Raw genomic sequence first — 18,855 nt, 5'->3', positions numbered from 1 at the left:
CTCTCTCTCTCTCTCTCTCTCTCTCTCTCTCTCTCTCTCTCTCTCTCTCTCTCTCTCTCTCTCTCTCTTCCTTTGGCACGAGAGTACACGCCGACTTCTGGAAGGCCACGCAAAATCCAGATAGGGGATGGGCGCAGGCTGATAACCGCCGAATTGAATGGTGAATGCCGTTTCGGAAATTGAATAAGCTATCGTGCCAGGGCCGAGCTGCCGAGTGGCGGCCGGTATTTGACCTGCCTGCGTGCAATCAATGTACTGATTGGAGATAAGGGCTCGCCCTGTAGCCCGCGGCATCCTCTCCGGCATGATTTATATACGTGCGGTCTTTGCCGGCGATGTATTCATTACTTGATTAGCCCTCGGCAAGTTAACGCCGATCGCGATCTGCCATCGGTCAGGATATATTCGCGAATCTTCCCCGATGAATATTCATGTTTCCGATTTTTGCGCTCAGGCGCAGTGTGTTCCAACCCCGTCGGACTAGTTTCTTCCCCTCTGCTACGCTGTCTTTCTGCAGGAAGCGCCGAAATCGTTGCGCCAATTTCCGAAATTCGCGACCGCAGACCTCGCGCAGACGATTTCCAGCGCGGTTGGACAGAGATCTTTCAGAGACCGTCGAAGATACGACTCGATTGCGAGCTCTCGACATTTTCGTTACATAATTCAATTGTTCTAATTACTGTGGATGCTGCCGGGAGTGCGTCTGGCTCGAGTTAACTCGAATAATCCTTTGCGTGGATATCAAGCGGAGAACTACATGCTAACTGCACGAAATCTGCGTTCGCGGTCGTACCGTTAATACGGCTAATTTGTCGACTGCTTCGGAGCGAATGCAGTCTCCTTTCTCTCTCTCCCTCTCCCCCCTTCCTCTCTCTCTCTCTCTCTCTCTTTCTTTGTGTGTGCATGTATGTGTGTGTATGTATGTGTGTGGATTCGCATCGGATGCTGCGCACGGAGGAACCAAAGCGAAGGAGGAAAGAGGATGAGCTACCAAGCAGATTACATCTAAATGGATCTCGGCCGAGATCTAATTGGCAAATTAATTGCAACCCAAAATTAATTCCGCCGCTTCGACAATTGATACTTGATGTGCCGTTTGTTGTCTGCTAACTGGAAAGAGGCAATTCTCCGACGGTACCGTCTATGAGCCGCTGCGGGATCAGCCGATTACGAAAGCCCGCCCCATTGTTCGAGCACGCTCGCCCGCGCGTGTCCCGCTTAATTCCCGGCGACTTTGCCGACTTTGCCAGCGATATCACGCGCTTAGCGCGTTATCGGCGTCAGTTTTTGACGCGATCAAACAATGCCGAGCCCGACCGAGTGATAACTCGCATTGAAGTCCAGGTTGCGATTCACTGCAGGAACGAATAAATGCACACCTGTGTCCCGGGCGCATTGGCGTGGCACGACGGACGCTTGCCTGTTCCGGTGATTATAAATAGGATTCGCGTTTTATTGTCGGGAGCAGAGTACCGCGTGATTGAACGTCACGCCGCTATAACTGCGATGAACGCGGGCCGTCTGCGTCCGAGCTAACGTGAACTACATGGAGCAGCTATCGAAACTGCTTCCTGATTAGTTTATTAATAGTACCAGTACAACCGTCACATACACAACACAACACGGGACACATGTGTATCGTGAGGTCCAGAATAAGACGGCCCGAGTGAGTGACGAAGTCGTACGTTTGACAGGAACAATAAATATCATCTGGTGGAAATTTAACGCAGTTTTCGAGCGGTCACTGAACAGTTATGGCAAATTTTGTCCAGTGAGTAAAGAGTAAATTACCTGGGATCCCAATCAAGATGTATATACATTGAGGGAAAAAGTATCTAAGAAATAAAAATTATTTATTCGATAGATACCGTCGGGTTGATCTCCGTAAGATCGGGCAGAATTTTTGTCCAGGTGGCATTTGCATGTTGGCCTTGGGAGGATAGTTCCATAAATATTTGGCCATGTATGTGTATGCTCTGATAGCTGACATTTCAGAGAATATCTAGTGGTGTTAAAGAAGTTTGTTTAAAGAAGTTGTCTTTGTTGCGACTTGAAAATGGAAGGCAGTAATAAGTTTTTATTATGCAGTAATAAGTTTGTATTATGCTTTTTTACTTTCATAAAATTCGTTAGAATTTGGCTGGGATGTTTCCATCCCACTATATTCACTCGACATTGCTTCCACCGATTATCATGTGTTTCGCTCATTACAGCGAAACATTTCAAGTGATTTTTCAAATCTTTTCAAGAAGTTCATACCGTCAAGGAAAGCTGGTGATTATCATATATTATCTGTTTTCATGCGAAGTGTTATTCTTCAACAAATCCTTTCATTTTATACGTTCCGAAATGGATCAATTGAATTAAGCCCGAAAACCTAGAATGTTATTGTTGTTTTATCTAAAGGAAAGTTTTGTACACGCAAAGTAGCAGCCAGAGTTAAATTCGATAGCAAGATTTCTAAGAAAATACCAAGAAACGAGAAATTTTGAATGAATTAAGAGTAAAGTAAGGAAACGCTGCACAATTGCAGCAGACGACCGAGTTCTCAGTAGAATTTGTCTGAAAAATCGCAGATTAACATCCAGCGAATTAAAGCTTAAGTGGGAAGAGTTATCGTGGTTAATAGTCGCACTGTCCGAAAGCGTTTGTGTGAGTACTCCAATTTATTAGGTAATGCTAATAATTAATGCCGGAGTATTGTATTTACTTATACTAATATTTCTCAAATATTTCTCGAGTAAAAAACACACATACGAACATAAATGAGAAATAAATATTCGAAAATTTATCTGTGCAATATAAAATTTATATTCACAGAAATAAACTCTTTATATATTATATAGATAAATTTTCAAATATTTTTCTCAGTGTACATTTTTTTAAAACCCCTTAAATTTTCATGAAAGAAATTATTTATTCTTTTAAAAAATTTGATTTAAGTAAATACGTTATTAATACAAATTAGTACATCAAATAACATATTTTTCAACTATTTCTTCTCTCAGTATAATATTTTTCCCGTAGTTTCTGCGCACGAAAAATACGCGAAATCTGAAGCCATTTACTGAACGAAAACGAGATAGAAAATGGACAAAAAATTATTCAGTTGATTAATAATAATAATTAGGTTTACCGCTCATACAATGGGCAGATTTGCTCATTTTGTGTAATAGTATACCATTTTTTATGCGTATTTCCTAATTAAAATATTTCAATGTTAATGAGAGTCATAGCGCATGGAATCTTTGATGCGTAATTTGTACTTTCATGTTTTTCACCTTTTATATAAGATCTTTCACAACCGTCAAATGACATATGCCCTTTTATCCATACTATTTTATTAGGTTTATTATTATATTAGTTGTACTATTTTATTAGGTTCTGAGTTTTTGGGTTATCATGATAGTTTTTATTTGTGTCATTACCATTAGAATAGACTAATATGTTCTCATCGCAATAAAACTCTATTATTAATATATAATTTGCATTTTGTTCACTTTCAATTCAAATGTTAAACTTTCTCTTAATAATATAAATATGTTTTAAATTTCTTCACGATATATATATATATATATATATATATATATATATATATATATATATATATAGACATTATAAAACTAAATTAATATTACTAATAAATACTAAGTTTTAGTAAGAATTGGTCAACATGCTACACAATCAGCTGCTCCAACCACTGAAGGAAATCAAATTCTTATCCAATTCGTACACAAGTAGTATTTTTACGATTAATGAGAACTCGAATTTACATTAATACTGTGCAACAACCGGGAAGTATGTCTACGCAAACTGTATACATTTTTAGCGAGCGAAGCGCAACCGAAAATAATCGAATCGCGATACTTGCGACCGTGTCCGACTGTAAGCCGGAATACGAGCTGTGTAGGATATTTTTGTTTGCAAATTGTTTCGCCGGAGGAACACGCAGCGCGATCAGTTTTGACTTTAACAGGCAACGTTCCCATTTTGGAACGCTGCACTTTGAGCGTAGGGGATCGCGTTCGCGCCAGTGTCCGTTAAATAAAAATGCAAGTTTAGAAAACCAATTCCATGGCATTCGCGTTGGCGTGTGTTTTTCCGGGACATCGCGCTAAAATTCAGACGCAAGTAGAAATCGAACGATCGCAGCAGTATCGCTATCCTGTATCTCTTTACTACGTGTTGTTGGGTTACGATATTGCGGCAAAGCAACGCACTACCCCGCGGAACGGGAGAGAATTACGTTGCGCTTTTTTCCCCCGTTTCCGTAACCACGCTATTCTGATGTACGGCTCTCGGCCGCTGAATTTTTTTACACGATCGTACGTGGTATAAAACATTCGCTTTCCCGCCTATTCAATTTCTCGTTTTTTTCTCCCTTCACCCTTCCTCTCCTCCTCCTCCTCCTCCCTTTTTTTTTATTCAGCTCCATCAGTTTTTTCCCTAACGCTCTACAAATATTTGAGCGCCGACTATACCCTCGCCCCCTCCCCAACCCGTTCCACCCCCCTATCGAAAGAGCATTCGAGTCGAGTGAGCTTTCGCGCCCCCCTTCGGGCCAATCGCCGTTCACCGATTGTAATCTAAGCCAATGCTTCGGTGTGCATTAAATGTCAAACGTTATACGCCTCTCTATTTCACGGCTGCGGTAGCGAGCCGGGGCGTTGGATGTGGCAGTCGGCTCGACAAACGCTCGGAAAATCGCGAGGCGGGATGCGATTGCCCTGACGGTTTACAGCGCTCTTTGACGCAGCCCGTTGTCACGTACCGCCATTCCGGACTTCGATCGCGTCCATTTGGCGGGTTACAGTCGTAACAACGTCGAAACTTCATTGCTTCTACATGATCTGCCCCGGCGAATGTCCCGCCGAGCGCGCATAAGAAACCGACGTCATGAAACGTCGTGGGTGCGCTGAGGAGACGCGATCTGAAAATGCCGAGACACCCGGCGAAAATCTCGGATCGCGAAGGAGGGTCAAAGAGAATTGCGAACTTGCTGGTGAAGCTAACAACGAGCGGTAACATCGGGGCTCCTTGGCGTCCCGAGGCGTCGTTACTTTCGTATCAGGATCCAGCAATGGAGGGCGACTCCAATGAAGCTGCGATTTGATCAAAGTTTGATACGCATTTATTCAAACGTCATTCAAGGTAGTTACTCGGGTAATCCCTCAGATGAATGGGTGTGCAGATAGTGACTGAAAGCGTTTTTGGCAGAGCTACAGCGACGATTAGACCGACAGTGAGAAAATCTTTTCTCATCGTGGCTTCTCTCTCATGCACGCGCGCGCGCGCGCGCTATCGGCGAATTTCCATCGACACGCATCACGCACCCGCGTACAACGCGATCCAGACACTGGCCAGGTGTCCGTCGTCTGGTGGCGCGTACGAGTTGGTTTATTATTGGGGACGGGCCGCATCCGGATTTAGGATTGATGTGACGTGCAAAGCGCCGCGCTCGCGCGGCCATGTGGCCGGGCCGCATTACCGGTAGCGTTATGCGCCGACACATTCACGTGTGCTGCCGCATTAATTGATGCACGTCTCCGCATCAACACCCAGCCCGGCGTCTCGTGAGAACTCGTCATATGCTTCAGCAACGGGTTTCCCGATACAATCACGTAACGCCTCTGTAGAGGGACGCGGCTCCCGTGAGAGAAGAAAGCCCTGACCGGCCAGAAGAACGTGTCTACGATGGACATCGGACTGGATTGGAGTCCTAAATAATAAAAAAAATCGCAACTGATTATTCGCTTGCTGATTGGCTGATCGCGGCCATCAACCAACTAACCGTTAATGTAACTGGATTTTTCGTTGCCTGGTAACAATAGGAATTAAATAAAAACTCACTTGTAGGAACAAAAGAATTCTTGTAGAAGGTTTTCATTCAGTCAATTATTCAGTCTCCGTTGTTGCGACCATGTTTTAATTCTTCGCGTGCAATCATATTTTTGAGACAGTACTATCTATTTAAGGGGAAGGTGGAGGCCATGTGTGTATGCGACTGGTCCTCCTCTGCCAATCCATTCATCTGGATGACTGTTATTAAACACATTTCTCACTTGTTGATGGTTAAAATATGATGCTTCATTGTGCATAAAGCACATGTTCTGAACATACCGCCTGCCTGTTATAATTTAAATTTTTGCTTATGGTTATTTAATAATACGTTAACGTAAACTTTGTTTTACCATAACTTCGCAACCATTCATACTTAATTATGGGTTTATATAAACCCTAAAAGTTATACTCCCTAGAAGTTTGTCCAAGTATTTCGTAAACATATTTTGTGTAGAAATATTTCTGCAAACTTATCTTATATTTTTGATTCTCCTAAAATTCAGTTATAAAAAAAGTATAGCAATATTCTTAAGAAGTTTCTTGAGTGCAGCAAATACACGTTCAGCATGTACAAGTTGTGATTTTAGATTTCAGACAGATATTTACGTCAGTTGGTAGTTTAAAATGTCAATTTTGAGATTTTTTATCGCTTTCGTCACATATCGTTCACTCACAAACACCAATACACTTATATGAACCTTTACCGCAACTTTAATCATGGTGATGAATTATTTGACACTCGCCTCCAAAGTTTACTATCACTCCTTAGACACAGAACAATCAAGTGCTGCGCTCTCATGTTATGTTTCTCTCTCTAACTTTCGGCTTGCTGCGTTAAGATATATAATTTTATATTTATATTTTTGATTATGTTTGTATATTATCTGCACATTATGCGTTCTTTTGTAACCGAATGGGAATCTATTAATTTCTATTTTCACATATGTATTCATTTATCAAGCAAGGCATTAATAGCCGTTACTCACTTTTAATCACTTCTTGTACGTTAAAGTATCCAATAAAGTAAAATTATAATTTTTATTATTATCATACTGAGGAGTGCTCCAATTAATTTTCGCACCTACTTTCACTGTATAAAAATTCTTGTAACTATGTGCAACCAACGCGACGGAAATTTTGCAAGAAGAAACATCAGTAATTTGTTAGCAAAGTTGTCAAATACAGCTTCCCCGTAACAATGGTTTAGACTTGTCTCGCATGAGGTACTCAGATCTGAATTCAGAATTGGACCTGCGTTTTTCAGCTGGAACACGGATGGCACACTTCACATAATATATTTGCAATCGCGATTCCACTGAAAGAACTTACACCCGACTCTAAACTAGAATATAAGTTCGTCTCACTTGAGGCAAGTTTCAAGCAACAACTATTAATACGGGCCTCAGTCACACGCGAAGTACGTCTCTCGGCGAGTATCACTCTGCTTAATTAACACGCTCGACTGAATTCGTTCCTGAGAGATGCATGGGAGATCGGTTCCCGGCTAGCCGGCACAACGTAATATTCGGCACGATGCACAGACAGAATTCGCGCGAATTAATCAGACTTAAACGCGCGAGGTGAACCCCAAGCCGAGGGGGGAGAGAGAGAGAGAGGGAGAGGCAGAAACCAACGGGCCTGACCAACCGAACGCGACGGACACGCCTGCCGTGAAGAGCAGCTGTTCGCGTGTCTTCGCGTGCGGCCGGTTCACGCTCTCGCGTGTTGTACGCGCTAACGTATGCAAGGGGACGGCGAACGGGGGGCCACGGACGAGCCGGCGGGGGTGTTATTGTAAGCGCATGCAGAAGCTGCGCGACATATGGATACGCGCTACGTTGCGTCCGCGTGCGCAGGCTGCCAGAAATAGTCACGCGTAAACATGAGCGGTGGATCTTTTACGACGCGGGTGTATGAAAGGGCTGCGATAACGGCGGCGGCGGCTGTGGAATCCATGGAAATCGGCAGCCGGTCGTAAACTCGCGGGATCATATGCATTTCTACGCGTGCCCGTCAAGACGACGTCTACGTCGTTCCTCTTCCTCGAGGACGTCTCGCTTTTACGATCACGCCGTGCATTTCCGCGAGTACGAGTCGTACGTCACAAGCGGCTACGTGACTTGAATCCCGATGCGTGCACACGTGAATGTGCCGGCCCGGGCACACACAACTTCACAGGGACGAGCGCGACTTCGCGGGCCTAATCCCATCTCGCGATCCGATCGATCGATTTATTGGCGAACGAACGACGACGCGGTGGTGGTCTCACGGAGGCGTCGGGGGTGCACACGCGCCTTTGCCTGAGCGTCACGTGCGAAAGAGCGTCACAGAGAGAGAGAGAGAGAGAGAGAGAGAGAGAGAGAGAGAGAGAGAGAGAGAGAGAGAGAAAGAAAGAAAGAAAGAGAGAGAGAGAGAGAACTGCCTACCCCTTCGCGAAGGCAGAGGAGCCGCCGGGGAAATTTAAAAGTATTCGCGCAAGCGCAAGCTCACCATTTGCAGGTCGTTCCGACGCGACGATACCACTTCCAGAATATGAACCATTGGTGAACAATAAAACGCGGATGTGAAATCGGGCTAGTGACGGGAGCACGGCGAACCCGCGAACTCTCCTCGGAGCTTCGAAACTTGCACCGTTCGCGAGCGCACTAACCACGGCTCGAACGAGATCGCCGTCGACCGTCGCGATCGACGCGCGTCACGAGTTATCACAGCACGGGGGCGAGGAGTCCGCGCGATATCGTCGTCAGCACACACTCCGCGTGTCGTTGTGCAACTTGAGGAATTCGGATTGGTATCGCGATGGATTGCAATATCGCCCGGCGCAGAGAGAGAGACAGAGGCATCGAACAAGTCCCGAAGAGGATATTCGAGTCTCCACTTTTTCCTCCGCTTCTTCTTCTTCTTCTTCTTCTTCCGAGTTCACAAACGGCTGCTCCGGATATCGCGTAGCCTCGTGTCTCGTCCGATAGGTACGCGGGGTTCGACGTGTGCCACGCGTGTGAGTAAAGGGAGGGCACGAGAGCGCGTGAGCGAGCGAGCGAGCGAATGCGACGGCAGAGCGAAAGGGATAGAGGGGACAGAGCTATAGATAAAACCCCGAACGCAGCTCGTCCGCGACTGATTCCCCAGGCCTACACGCACCCTCTAGTTTTCTCCCTTTCATCCCCCACTACCCACCCTCTCGACCACTATCCCCTTCCTCCTCCTCTGTCCTCGCCTACCCCTCCTCCATCCCCCTTTCCGCCACCCAGCGTGCTCCTCTTACCCTTCGTAAGTCTCCCTCTTATCCCCTACGAGCGCCCCCTCTCCGAAGCTACGCACCCTTTGCGAGAAAGCCCACGCACCCTCGAAGCAGCCGATATACATCGTTCTTTCTCTCTTTCGCACGCGCTCGCTCTCCTTCCCTCTTTTTCTCCTCGTCTCTTTACTCCCTTCCACCCTACGCATTTCCTCGTCGCTCCCCTTTGCCCCTCTGTTTCTCTCTCTCTCTTTTTCTTACGGTATCGGTGTCCTTCTCTATCCCGCCGTATCGAAGGAACCCCATAACATTCGGCCAATCAAACGAACGCGTGTGCGTATTTCCCAAGTCCCCGTGCTTTGCGGTCCCCGAAGAGAAAAAAAGCAAAGAGAAAATCGGGACACAGGAGGAGAGAAGCCGGGGCTTCGGAAGGTACTAAGGACCGGGATTCCATCCCCTGGAAAGACGCGCATACATGTATATCGTATACACTTACGTACCATCGCCGTCGGAGTGGATGGGAGAAAACGAGCGGGAGTCTGTTCTAGGTCGAAGCCGTAATGGGGAAACGTTCTCCGAGGATTAGGTCCGTCTCGCGAGATGTGATGGAACGATATCTATTAACGCAAGATACACGTTGCGTTCCTTCCAACGAGAGACGAGCTTTTGCGCTAGGAAAAACGCGAGTAAGAAAAGCGCGATGACACTCTCTCTTTCTCTCTCTCTCTCTCTCTCTCTTGCGCGCGCACGCTTCATGTTACGAGCGTGTGCGCTCCGGGTATTACGCGGTGCTCGCGCGATTCGACGATGAAATTAGGTCACCCATCGGACGTTATCTCTCATGAAGGGAGAGAATCAACGCTTGATGGAGCCAGATGAAACGTCCACGGGCGACGTATGAGCCGGCTTAATTCCGCTATTCATGTGAAAATTTATCTTGGCAAGCGCTCAACGTAAGAAGATGCATTCGGATCCGAACGCATCGTCGGAAGGAGGCGAAATAAAGCACGCGAATGGAGAGGAAGGACGCGAAAGGACCCGCAGTTAACCTCTCGACTTCGCTCCCTCCTTTCGCTCGGGGATTTGTTGGTCCAGAAGGACCACTCGTACGTACATTCGCGAAACTCTCTCTCTCTCTCTCTCTCCCTCTTTCTCTCTGTCGAGTCCTCTCGCCGTACCCCTTCCTACCGGCATCATCCGCAGTTCGCGTTTTTAAAGGGCGCACAAAAGCCACCGGAAATTGCTGCCGGCTCTTCCGACGTTACGGCCGATTCTATATCTGGTCCTCTCTTCTCCGTCGACCGACCCTCTCGTTCTCTCTTTCTCTCCCTCTCCCTCACTTTTTTTTACTTCCTTCTCTATCCTTTCCCCGCGCCGTTCACGTGTGTATGTGCATGTCTCTCTCTCTCTTTCTCTCTCTCTCTCTCTCTCTCTCCCTCTCTTCCGCTTTTATCTGTCTTCCTCGTCCTTCTACTATCGACGATTTCACGAGTAGGTACCTACCGAGGCGGCAAGAGTTCCGATAATGGTGGATTTGGATAGCGGCTCGGCCGCTTCTGCACCGGGGACGAGGCGCAACGACGAATGATCGTCGGCTACGGGGTTGGCTTTAACGAAGTACGCTCGTGGCGGGTTATATCGTGCGAAAGATCTGTCTCTTTTACATTATTCGCCGAGTAGGAGGCAAGCGAGCGGCAATAGACGCCATCGGCCGGCCGTTTAATGCGCGATCCGTTCTACGGGAATTGCGTTTCATTTTTATCGGGCGTATGCGGTATCTGAGAAACAATTGAGTGTATGAAAGAGTTATCGTGTGTCTCGTTAACTTAGAAAGTTGGCATTTTTCTCTTATGAAATCAATTACGAATGTATATTAAATAAAACAATACGTGTTATATTTTTACTTCGAATATAAGGCTTTAACGTCACACTACATATTCAAGTATATCGCAATTATTTATAATTAATTTGCCGGTAAATTATAATAATAACTATACAACAGCCTATATTTTAAAAGGAACGGACTTTATATGTCTAGAAATCATAATTATAAAAATAGTAATTATTATTTTGTCATTCTTTGCGTTTCTTTTCTTTCTTTCACTTTTTCTACAAGATTTTTCTCCTATCTTTGGATATTTCTCACTTAGAATCGCAGTTTTAATTATTTGGGAAATCGAAATAGATGCTGATTAGACCCCGGAAAGTTTTTTACAGCCGAGAAATAAGTTATTAAGCGGTAACTTCACTTCTTACCGTGAAACAAATTAATCCAAATTCTCACGCGTTATTCGATTGAACCCGTACGAAATTGATTCCACTAACGATTGACCAGGAGAAATTGCATTCGAATTAAAATAATGGGATATTCGCCGTGGAAAAAGTTGGGTCGCGCCTATGAGTTGCTAAAAGGAAAGCAAGAGTCTGCAAGACGCGGCATGCTCCGGAGCTGCTGACTAGGCCGAAGTATTTACCTAGCGGCGAGGGTGAAGATGGACGCGCACGGAGAAAGGAAGCAAGTGAAAGTTCGTAAGGAAAACTCCGACGAACCAGGCCGCGTTGCTTTTTGATGACTTCGGCGAAGTTCGCCCCGGGACGATGAGGTCTGGGAAAGACTTCGAAACTCGAACGTCGATATGGAAAGTGCGGGAGCCCGGATGTTATGGATTACGCGATCAATCTCGTGCGAAAATGGCGAAAAGTTCGCGGGCCATGGAGCGCGCGGAGAGAGAAAAAAAAAGTTTCACCGTTTGATTCGCCTGTCCCGACGTCCCTGCATCCGCGCAACGTTGCGACCACTTTTGCGCCCGCTATTGCGGAAAGATTGATTCCATGAATTCGTGATGGGCTCCGCGGCAAGACGAATGATCTTCGGGTAGGCGTGTTACGTTCGAGGAGGCATCGACTCCATTATACTCGAATATGTCTGCACATCACCTTAATAGAAACTTCTTCAGCTGATCCCGCATGGAAATTTTCCCGAAACCTCCAAGTATAGAATAGATTAATCAATCAGATTATTCAAACTGTTTCCAAATAGGAAACAGTATGTATAACGTGTTGTGATATTAATTAGGAATTCTTCTCCCAACTATAGAAAATTGTTTGGATCTAATTGGGACCTATTCCGACGTTCTAAGTAATTGAAGTTGCGATTCTAAGTGGGAGACCTAAAGGCAGGAGAAATATGGTGTAGGAGTGGTAGGCACAAAGTAACGAAGTAAGAATTAGAACTTTCACAATTACGACTTATAAAAGTATAAGGTCTATTCCTTCCGAAATTTAGAATGCTGTATGGTAATTTTTATAGTTTACTGATTGTTAATTGTAAACAATTACGACACACCTGAATATTTAATTGAGTATATCAAAAGTTGTAATGGCATCATCATTAAAAAACATTGCAGTCTTGAGATATAAAGCAATTTTTCAAAAAGGTTTTTTAACGCGCTACTTTAAGCTGTGAAGCTTCGAAATTGCAAAATATTTGTTTTTGTGTGCTATCATCGAGTATTCATCATTGCTAATTAAAAATACAATATAATTGAAAATAATTATTCATCTTCGTCATTAGTGTTATCCATAATCACGCAAACATCGCCCAGTGATGCTGCTAATTCTGGAATATTAAGTTAGTGCCTGCCGTATCCAAGGAACCATAAAACAGTCATAATGTGTGCGCCCGACTGTTCTCAGTCCATTTTTGTACTGACAATGGTGCAGCTTCAGGTTTGTACAATATAACGGTCAAAACACTTACTCTGTCAAGAACGTATACCATCGATGGACAACCTTGTCCGCTCTTTGTAGACATGAAAAATCCAGTGATGCAGTTTCTTTACTTCACTGCCTATATCTCCTGTCTGCAATGACTTACATGGACGATGCAATGGAAAGTTTTAATGGGCATTAGTATACTTACAAAATGTACCGGGTTTCAACCGCATACACCGTATCCAGGACCAGTGGCTGTAAGGACTTGGGTTCCCTGCCTTGATTGAGGGCCGTTTGCGTTACATCCGAAAAAAATGGACGATTGGGGTAATTGGCCTCGTTTATATCGACGTAAAGGCCGTCTCGCGATGCCCTTGCGCGACACGCGAACTTTATTCGTCGTAATCAATACTCATAGACGCCGCACTCACATATTCCTCGCATTAATTCAGTGAAATTCCATGACATAATCGCACGCGAACCATTACGTCACCTGCTGCTGGTAATTCCAAGTCGATCGATCTTCAGGAAATTACGGAGGTGATCCTTGAATAAGTACAAGACACATCCACTCATCTTTCATCGAGCACGACTCGCACATAAAGCGAGCTCATAGACATAGACCGAGCTCTTTACCCTGTTTCCGCGCATCTTTTCCAATGCGCGTAGAGTCTTCGCGTTGTGGACATCACGAAGAATCAACACGCGATCCCGACACGACACGAAAGGACGCTTATTAGGTGATACTTTCTTAATGATTGATACATATCGATCGTCCTGAACAAGATTCGAGGTTATCGGGCGTACACATAGAGCGCGTGGAATAACAGGCAGAAAGTAATAAGGCGGAGATGTGGACGCGTGACGAAATTAGATTTTAATGTCCTCAAGGGTGATATTGATAGCGCGCGCAGGCTGAAACACTGCCCTCCCGAGAATACGGCAAAATCTGATCACGAACGATATTATCGCCCGGATACGTATATCCGGGCCGGTGATATTATTCATACGCGGTATGCGTTGTAAAGAAGCCACGGCCCAGGCTGGAGAGATGCGATCGTGGACTCGGCAGGAACCCTCCATAGCAACCCGCGCGAGAACCTCTTACCCGGTTTCCCGGGTATCCAAGTCCGCGATTAGCGACCCTTCCACTAACTCACGGCCCGTGTTCCATGCGAAGACCCTTTTCTCCGTGACTCTTCAACATTCTCTGTATTGGCCTTATTACCATCCTTCTCTCTTTCTCTCTTTCTCTCTCTGTCTTGAGAAATTTAGGTTGCTTTAAGAGGTTCAAAGCAAGGTCGTTTGTGAATTTGTTAGCCGAAAGATTGCCGATGTCAGTATGTGTATAACACCTGTACTGTATATGTTCTATTCTTTATTTTCTACTACCTTAAACTACTCAAACGTTGTTCGAGTTATTATAAAGTATCAAGGGGATGAAATCAGAGGGAAGAAATAGGATATTCAGGTTTCATGGTAGCCTAAATTTTCCACAAGATCTGCTAAAGAGTGATTATGCAAAATTTAATCTAGGTTTATTAAAAGATTTTGGTCAAAGGACACACAGACATTCTATAGATTTTTTGCTTTTTTTCTTTCTCTCTCCCTTTTTCTTCCTCACTTGAGAAATTTAAGAGGTTTAAAGTAAGGTTGTTCGAGAACTTGTCAGCCGAAAGGTTGCCGATGTCAGTATGTGTATAACACCTGTACTGTATATGTTCTATTCTTTATTTTCTACTACCTTAAACCACTCGAACGTTGTTCGAGTTATTATAAAGTGTCAAGGGGATGAAATCAGAGCGAAGAAATAGGATATTCAGGTTTCATGATAGCCTAAATTTTTCACATCTGCTAAAGAGTGATTATGCAAAATTTAATCTAGGTTTATTAAAAGATTTTGATCAAAGAACACACAGACATTCTATAAATTTTTTGCTTTTTTTCTTTCTCTCTCCCTTTTTTCTTTCTCACTTGAGAAATTCAAGAGGTTCAAAGTAAAGTTGTTCGAGAACTTGTCAGCCGAAAGGTTGCCGATGTCTCAGTACGTGCAGTACGACACCTGTACTCTATTTTTTATTCTTTATTTTCTATTTTCTTGTTGTTTGTGCCGTCTGTAGTTCTGCAGTTGTATAGTTGCATTTTATACTAGTTCTGTTTTTTTTTGCGCTTGAGGGGAATTTTTCCCCGAGCGCATGATAAATTAATCTATCTATCTATCTATCCAATTCTTTCTCTAGCTGTTTTCACTCTCCTTCTCGTCGCGTAACGGTTCGTTCTTTCGCTCATCGTCGAGAAATTCTTTCGTCCTACATCTTTCTTTTTCATCACATTTCTTTCGTTATCATTTTGCGATACCACGCGCCGCGGTCGCGCACGTTTCCACGAATTCGTCGGTATGGCCGGCGGCTCTTTGTCTTCCGTTCGTGCGCTCCGCGCTATTATGTCACTATACAGCCTTTAGCAAGTTAAATGTACATGCAAATATTTTCGACCTTTTGTATAATGAAGGAGCGTTGTAAACGTGAAGAGCGCGAGTTGGTCCGTGATTAATCGATCTTGCGTAACAGATGAAAAAAAGAAAGAACGCGACCGAGTTTCAGGAGGGTGGCCAATGGCATCAGCGGGCCCCTTCGTTGCTCTCGAGCTCTTATGCTCGAGCGGGCGCACGCAATCAGCTAGTTATTTTGATAGCTGGAGCTGTGCCATCTGCGTTGATTCCCGGGGAAGGGTAGAAGGTGTAGATGAACGTATGGCTTCGGTGTATTGTTGCATCTCGAAGCCGCGGAAGTTTCAATAACATTATTGCTACTTTAAATTCTTCGGTTAGGTGATTTAGTATGACCGCACGATTTCCGGGTGGGATTCTTTTTAATAAGCATGTCTAGATTTTTGGAAAGTGGGGAAGTTCCAGGTTCGACTCCTGGCGGAGGCAGTTTTTTCGCAACATATATAATGAATCTATTTGAGTCATCGGTTTAATGGGGTTTTGGGAATTTAAATATACATATATAAAAAAATTGGGACTCAAGGATCGGTCTAAGTATGGAAGGTTGATTCGCCGCGTACGATAATCGAAGAAATTTCTATACGTGCGTCTAACATGCTGGACATATTATCCTCCCACTATCATATTAATATTAAAAAAGTAATATTAATATTTAATAGCACTAAGACATCCGTGCTTGCTCTTTATATGCCTTTTTCAAATCTTATTGTTAATTAATCTAGATTTTTTCTCTTTATTACTGTTTTCTTTAAAGAATTATGCAAAATAGAATACAAAATATATCTAATTTGTATTTGCTGTGAGTTAAAAGAAATAAAATAAAGTTTAAGTAAATCAAGAGAGGAGTTCAATATTTTGTCACAGATACTACTTGAGGAGTTAACTAATGATGCGTTGTTATGGTAAATGTTACTTTATGTCAACTTTTGCTCAAAGATCAGTAAATTTGCAGGGAAGCGGAAAATATAGGCTACCCTGAAACCTGGATACCCCACTCCTTCCCTATGATTTCATCCCCTTTGTGATAATGTCGAATAGTTTAAGCTAGTTGAAGAATGGAAAATAGAGTACAGATGTTATGCACGTGTTGTGGCGTCAATAATCTTTCGGCTGACGAATTTCCAAACATTCTAACTTTAAAGCACTTAAAGTAAATGCATAATATACAATGGCAAATTCGAATATTTGTGAATGAAACGAATTGCACACTTGTAATGAAGAAATCGATATCTTTCTGCATAAAACCGTGCACTGGACGAGAAAAAATTACAAAAACACTTAACTGCCGCGGGAGTCTAGATGTCTATCGAGAATTCACATGGGACAAAGACAGCGAGCGTAGTAGCGATTGACTTTGTTGTGAGGAAGGAACGTGCGCGTGGAAGTCACGGTGCAGCGTTTCAGTAGGGGGAAGAGAAAATTACTAGATACCGCAATTGCAATGTGGGATGGTCCGAAAGGATGAAGGGAGGAGGGGTGAGCAGACCAGGTGTATTAAAAGTCAGGCTAGCTGCGCGAGGTACAACGACCTCGGCTCATATCGACGTTCGATCTTCGACATCTATTTTTCTTACATCTGCTTGCCGGGCTAAAGGAAGCGCGCCTCGTACCTTCGTCCCTCTGTTCGTTGAATTAGTACATCTCGTATTAATTTCCGTAATAATGCCAGAGAATTGTCTTGTGTATGTCTCCGCGTTCGCGAGGCCATGGCGGGTCGATGTTACGAGATTTTCAGAAATTCTATTTTCTTGAGGAGAACGATTGGACCCAGATACTTCCTAAATTAATTAGGCTAAGCCGCAGCTTCGTCCTCCTCATTCCATTCCCCTGTCTACTGGATATTGGCTATAAATAATGGAATTATGTAACTGCGTCGTTGCGAGGGGAGGACAAAGAACTGTTTCGTTTCGCCTCAACCCTGCCGCCGTCGCCTCTGCCCTACCACGTTCTCCCTCCGAGAACTTCGTTAGACCACACGCTATTCTCACTTCTACTTTTGTATTATCCCACCTTCGTTCCTCGTTGCTCTTTCAATTTTTAAGCCCAAGAAGATCTTGACAGCGTGACGACAAAACGAGATCGTGAGAGAGAGAAAGGGAGTTGCATTAAACGGAAATTTACGACACAACCGATATTGCTTCTTCGCGTTGTCGAAATTGAATACCGTGATGCAATACTCAACGTTAAAAATTGTTTCGCATATTGCATTGCGTTCTCTTTTGCCGTTTGATACCTACAATATATTGAACCTCCCACTTTTTCTCTCTTTTTCTCTCTCTCTCTTTTTTTCAGGGGAATTTAATAATTTACTGACATATCCATCTTCGTAATGCCATAAATTCCCGACGAACAAGTTCACTTCTGTGAATGGCCGAGAATATGAAATATATATGCGTCATATATATACGTATAAATGCGAGACTCGGTGTGTCTATTTCGTGAAATAATATCGGGACAGTCGAACGTGCAGTTAATGCTTGCCATTTCATTTGTTCACGTTTCCAGGGGACATCGATCGAATGGATGAACCAACGTTTAACGTTACGCGATATTGTCCACACTCTCTTTCTCTCCACGACACAGTTAAGAAAATTGTAGATAAAACAGCAGTGCGCGTTGAATTGGAAGGCGTAGGCTTTGTTTACCACGTTCTGGCGTTTACGAAGAGTAATCGTTACCATCGATTCAGTGACGTCAGCATTATCCTATGGGAGGCTTTATATACACGACGGATAATTTTACAATGCAGGTTTTCTTTTCGACATTTCACGTGGCACAGCGGTCGTCTCGGTAGTAATAACGCTCGACATCGTGTAAAATTGACGATTGCCTGAACGCGGCCGATAATTACGCGCTGTTGATCGTGCTAATTAGAATCGACGCGACGACTCGTGGCAGTGGTTGTCGCAATAATGGGAATCCCTAAATGATAGGCGGTTACGCGTTTGGACCGGGTCCAACTCTCCAGTAGCTATTCACACCGCACGCCTGAAAAATGCGTGCGTACCGCACGAAAATTTGCATCGCAATATTTATTCTAACTAGATTCTTCTGTTGTTTCCATCGAAGTGACAAACGAGGCCAATCGATCGGCCATATCTGTGTGTGTATATAAATTGCGCAACATGTTACCCCCGTGCTAACGGGGGAAAGAGGGAGGGGGGAGGGTTGCTCACTGGCGTATATAGTTTATTATGCCACACAGTTCAGCGGGTTGAATGAAAAACCGATAATTTCCAAATTTCTCTCCCTGGCAGCATAAGTTGGCCGCGCTTTCATTCGCGTTGCATCTGTTGCGCCTGTAATCGGCTTGCTTTCGTTATAACCTGTAGCCTTGACTAAAAATAGCGAGACGTATAATGCGCCGTGACTAGCTGAAGAAACGGTCAGCGCTTTTTCGCGCAGAGCTCGAAGCGTGCGGTGACTTTTACATCGCGGCGCGCAATTCATTCATAATTCTATTCGACTATGTGTTATTATAACATCTGCATCCGTGGCAATAAGCCACGGAGAACAATATCCATCCAACTGAGCACGATTTATCAGAAATATG

General features: G+C 44.2%; 1 protein-coding gene across 12 annotated transcripts in view; it reads right to left on the bottom strand.

Moving 5' to 3' along the window:
* The window catches only part of LOC116842353 (CUGBP Elav-like family member 4), a 605,467-nt gene that overhangs the window by 116,690 nt on the left and 469,922 nt on the right, over positions 1-18,855 (bottom strand). For 2 of the 12 annotated variants that reach the window (XM_032811455.1, XM_032811448.1), the window contains exon 1: positions 8,332-8,942. The exons of the other annotated variants lie outside the window; for them this stretch is intronic. Coding sequence is in view for 1 of the 2 variants with exons in the window: in XM_032811448.1 (XP_032667339.1) it covers positions 8,332-8,382 (51 nt within the window). In the remaining variant the exon portion in view is untranslated. Of the gene's footprint in view, positions 1-8,331; positions 8,943-18,855 lie in introns of those variants that run through there. 12 annotated transcript variants of the gene reach the window in all.

The sequence above is a fragment of the Odontomachus brunneus genome, unplaced genomic scaffold (genome assembly GCF_010583005.1).
Source record: "Odontomachus brunneus isolate Ranch 3 - 2012 unplaced genomic scaffold, Obru_v1 Obru_scaffold_024, whole genome shotgun sequence".
NCBI lineage: Eukaryota > Metazoa > Arthropoda > Insecta > Hymenoptera > Formicidae > Odontomachus > Odontomachus brunneus.
The sequence above is the reverse complement of the archived record's forward strand: the minus strand, read 5'-3'. Positions and strand labels throughout refer to the sequence as shown.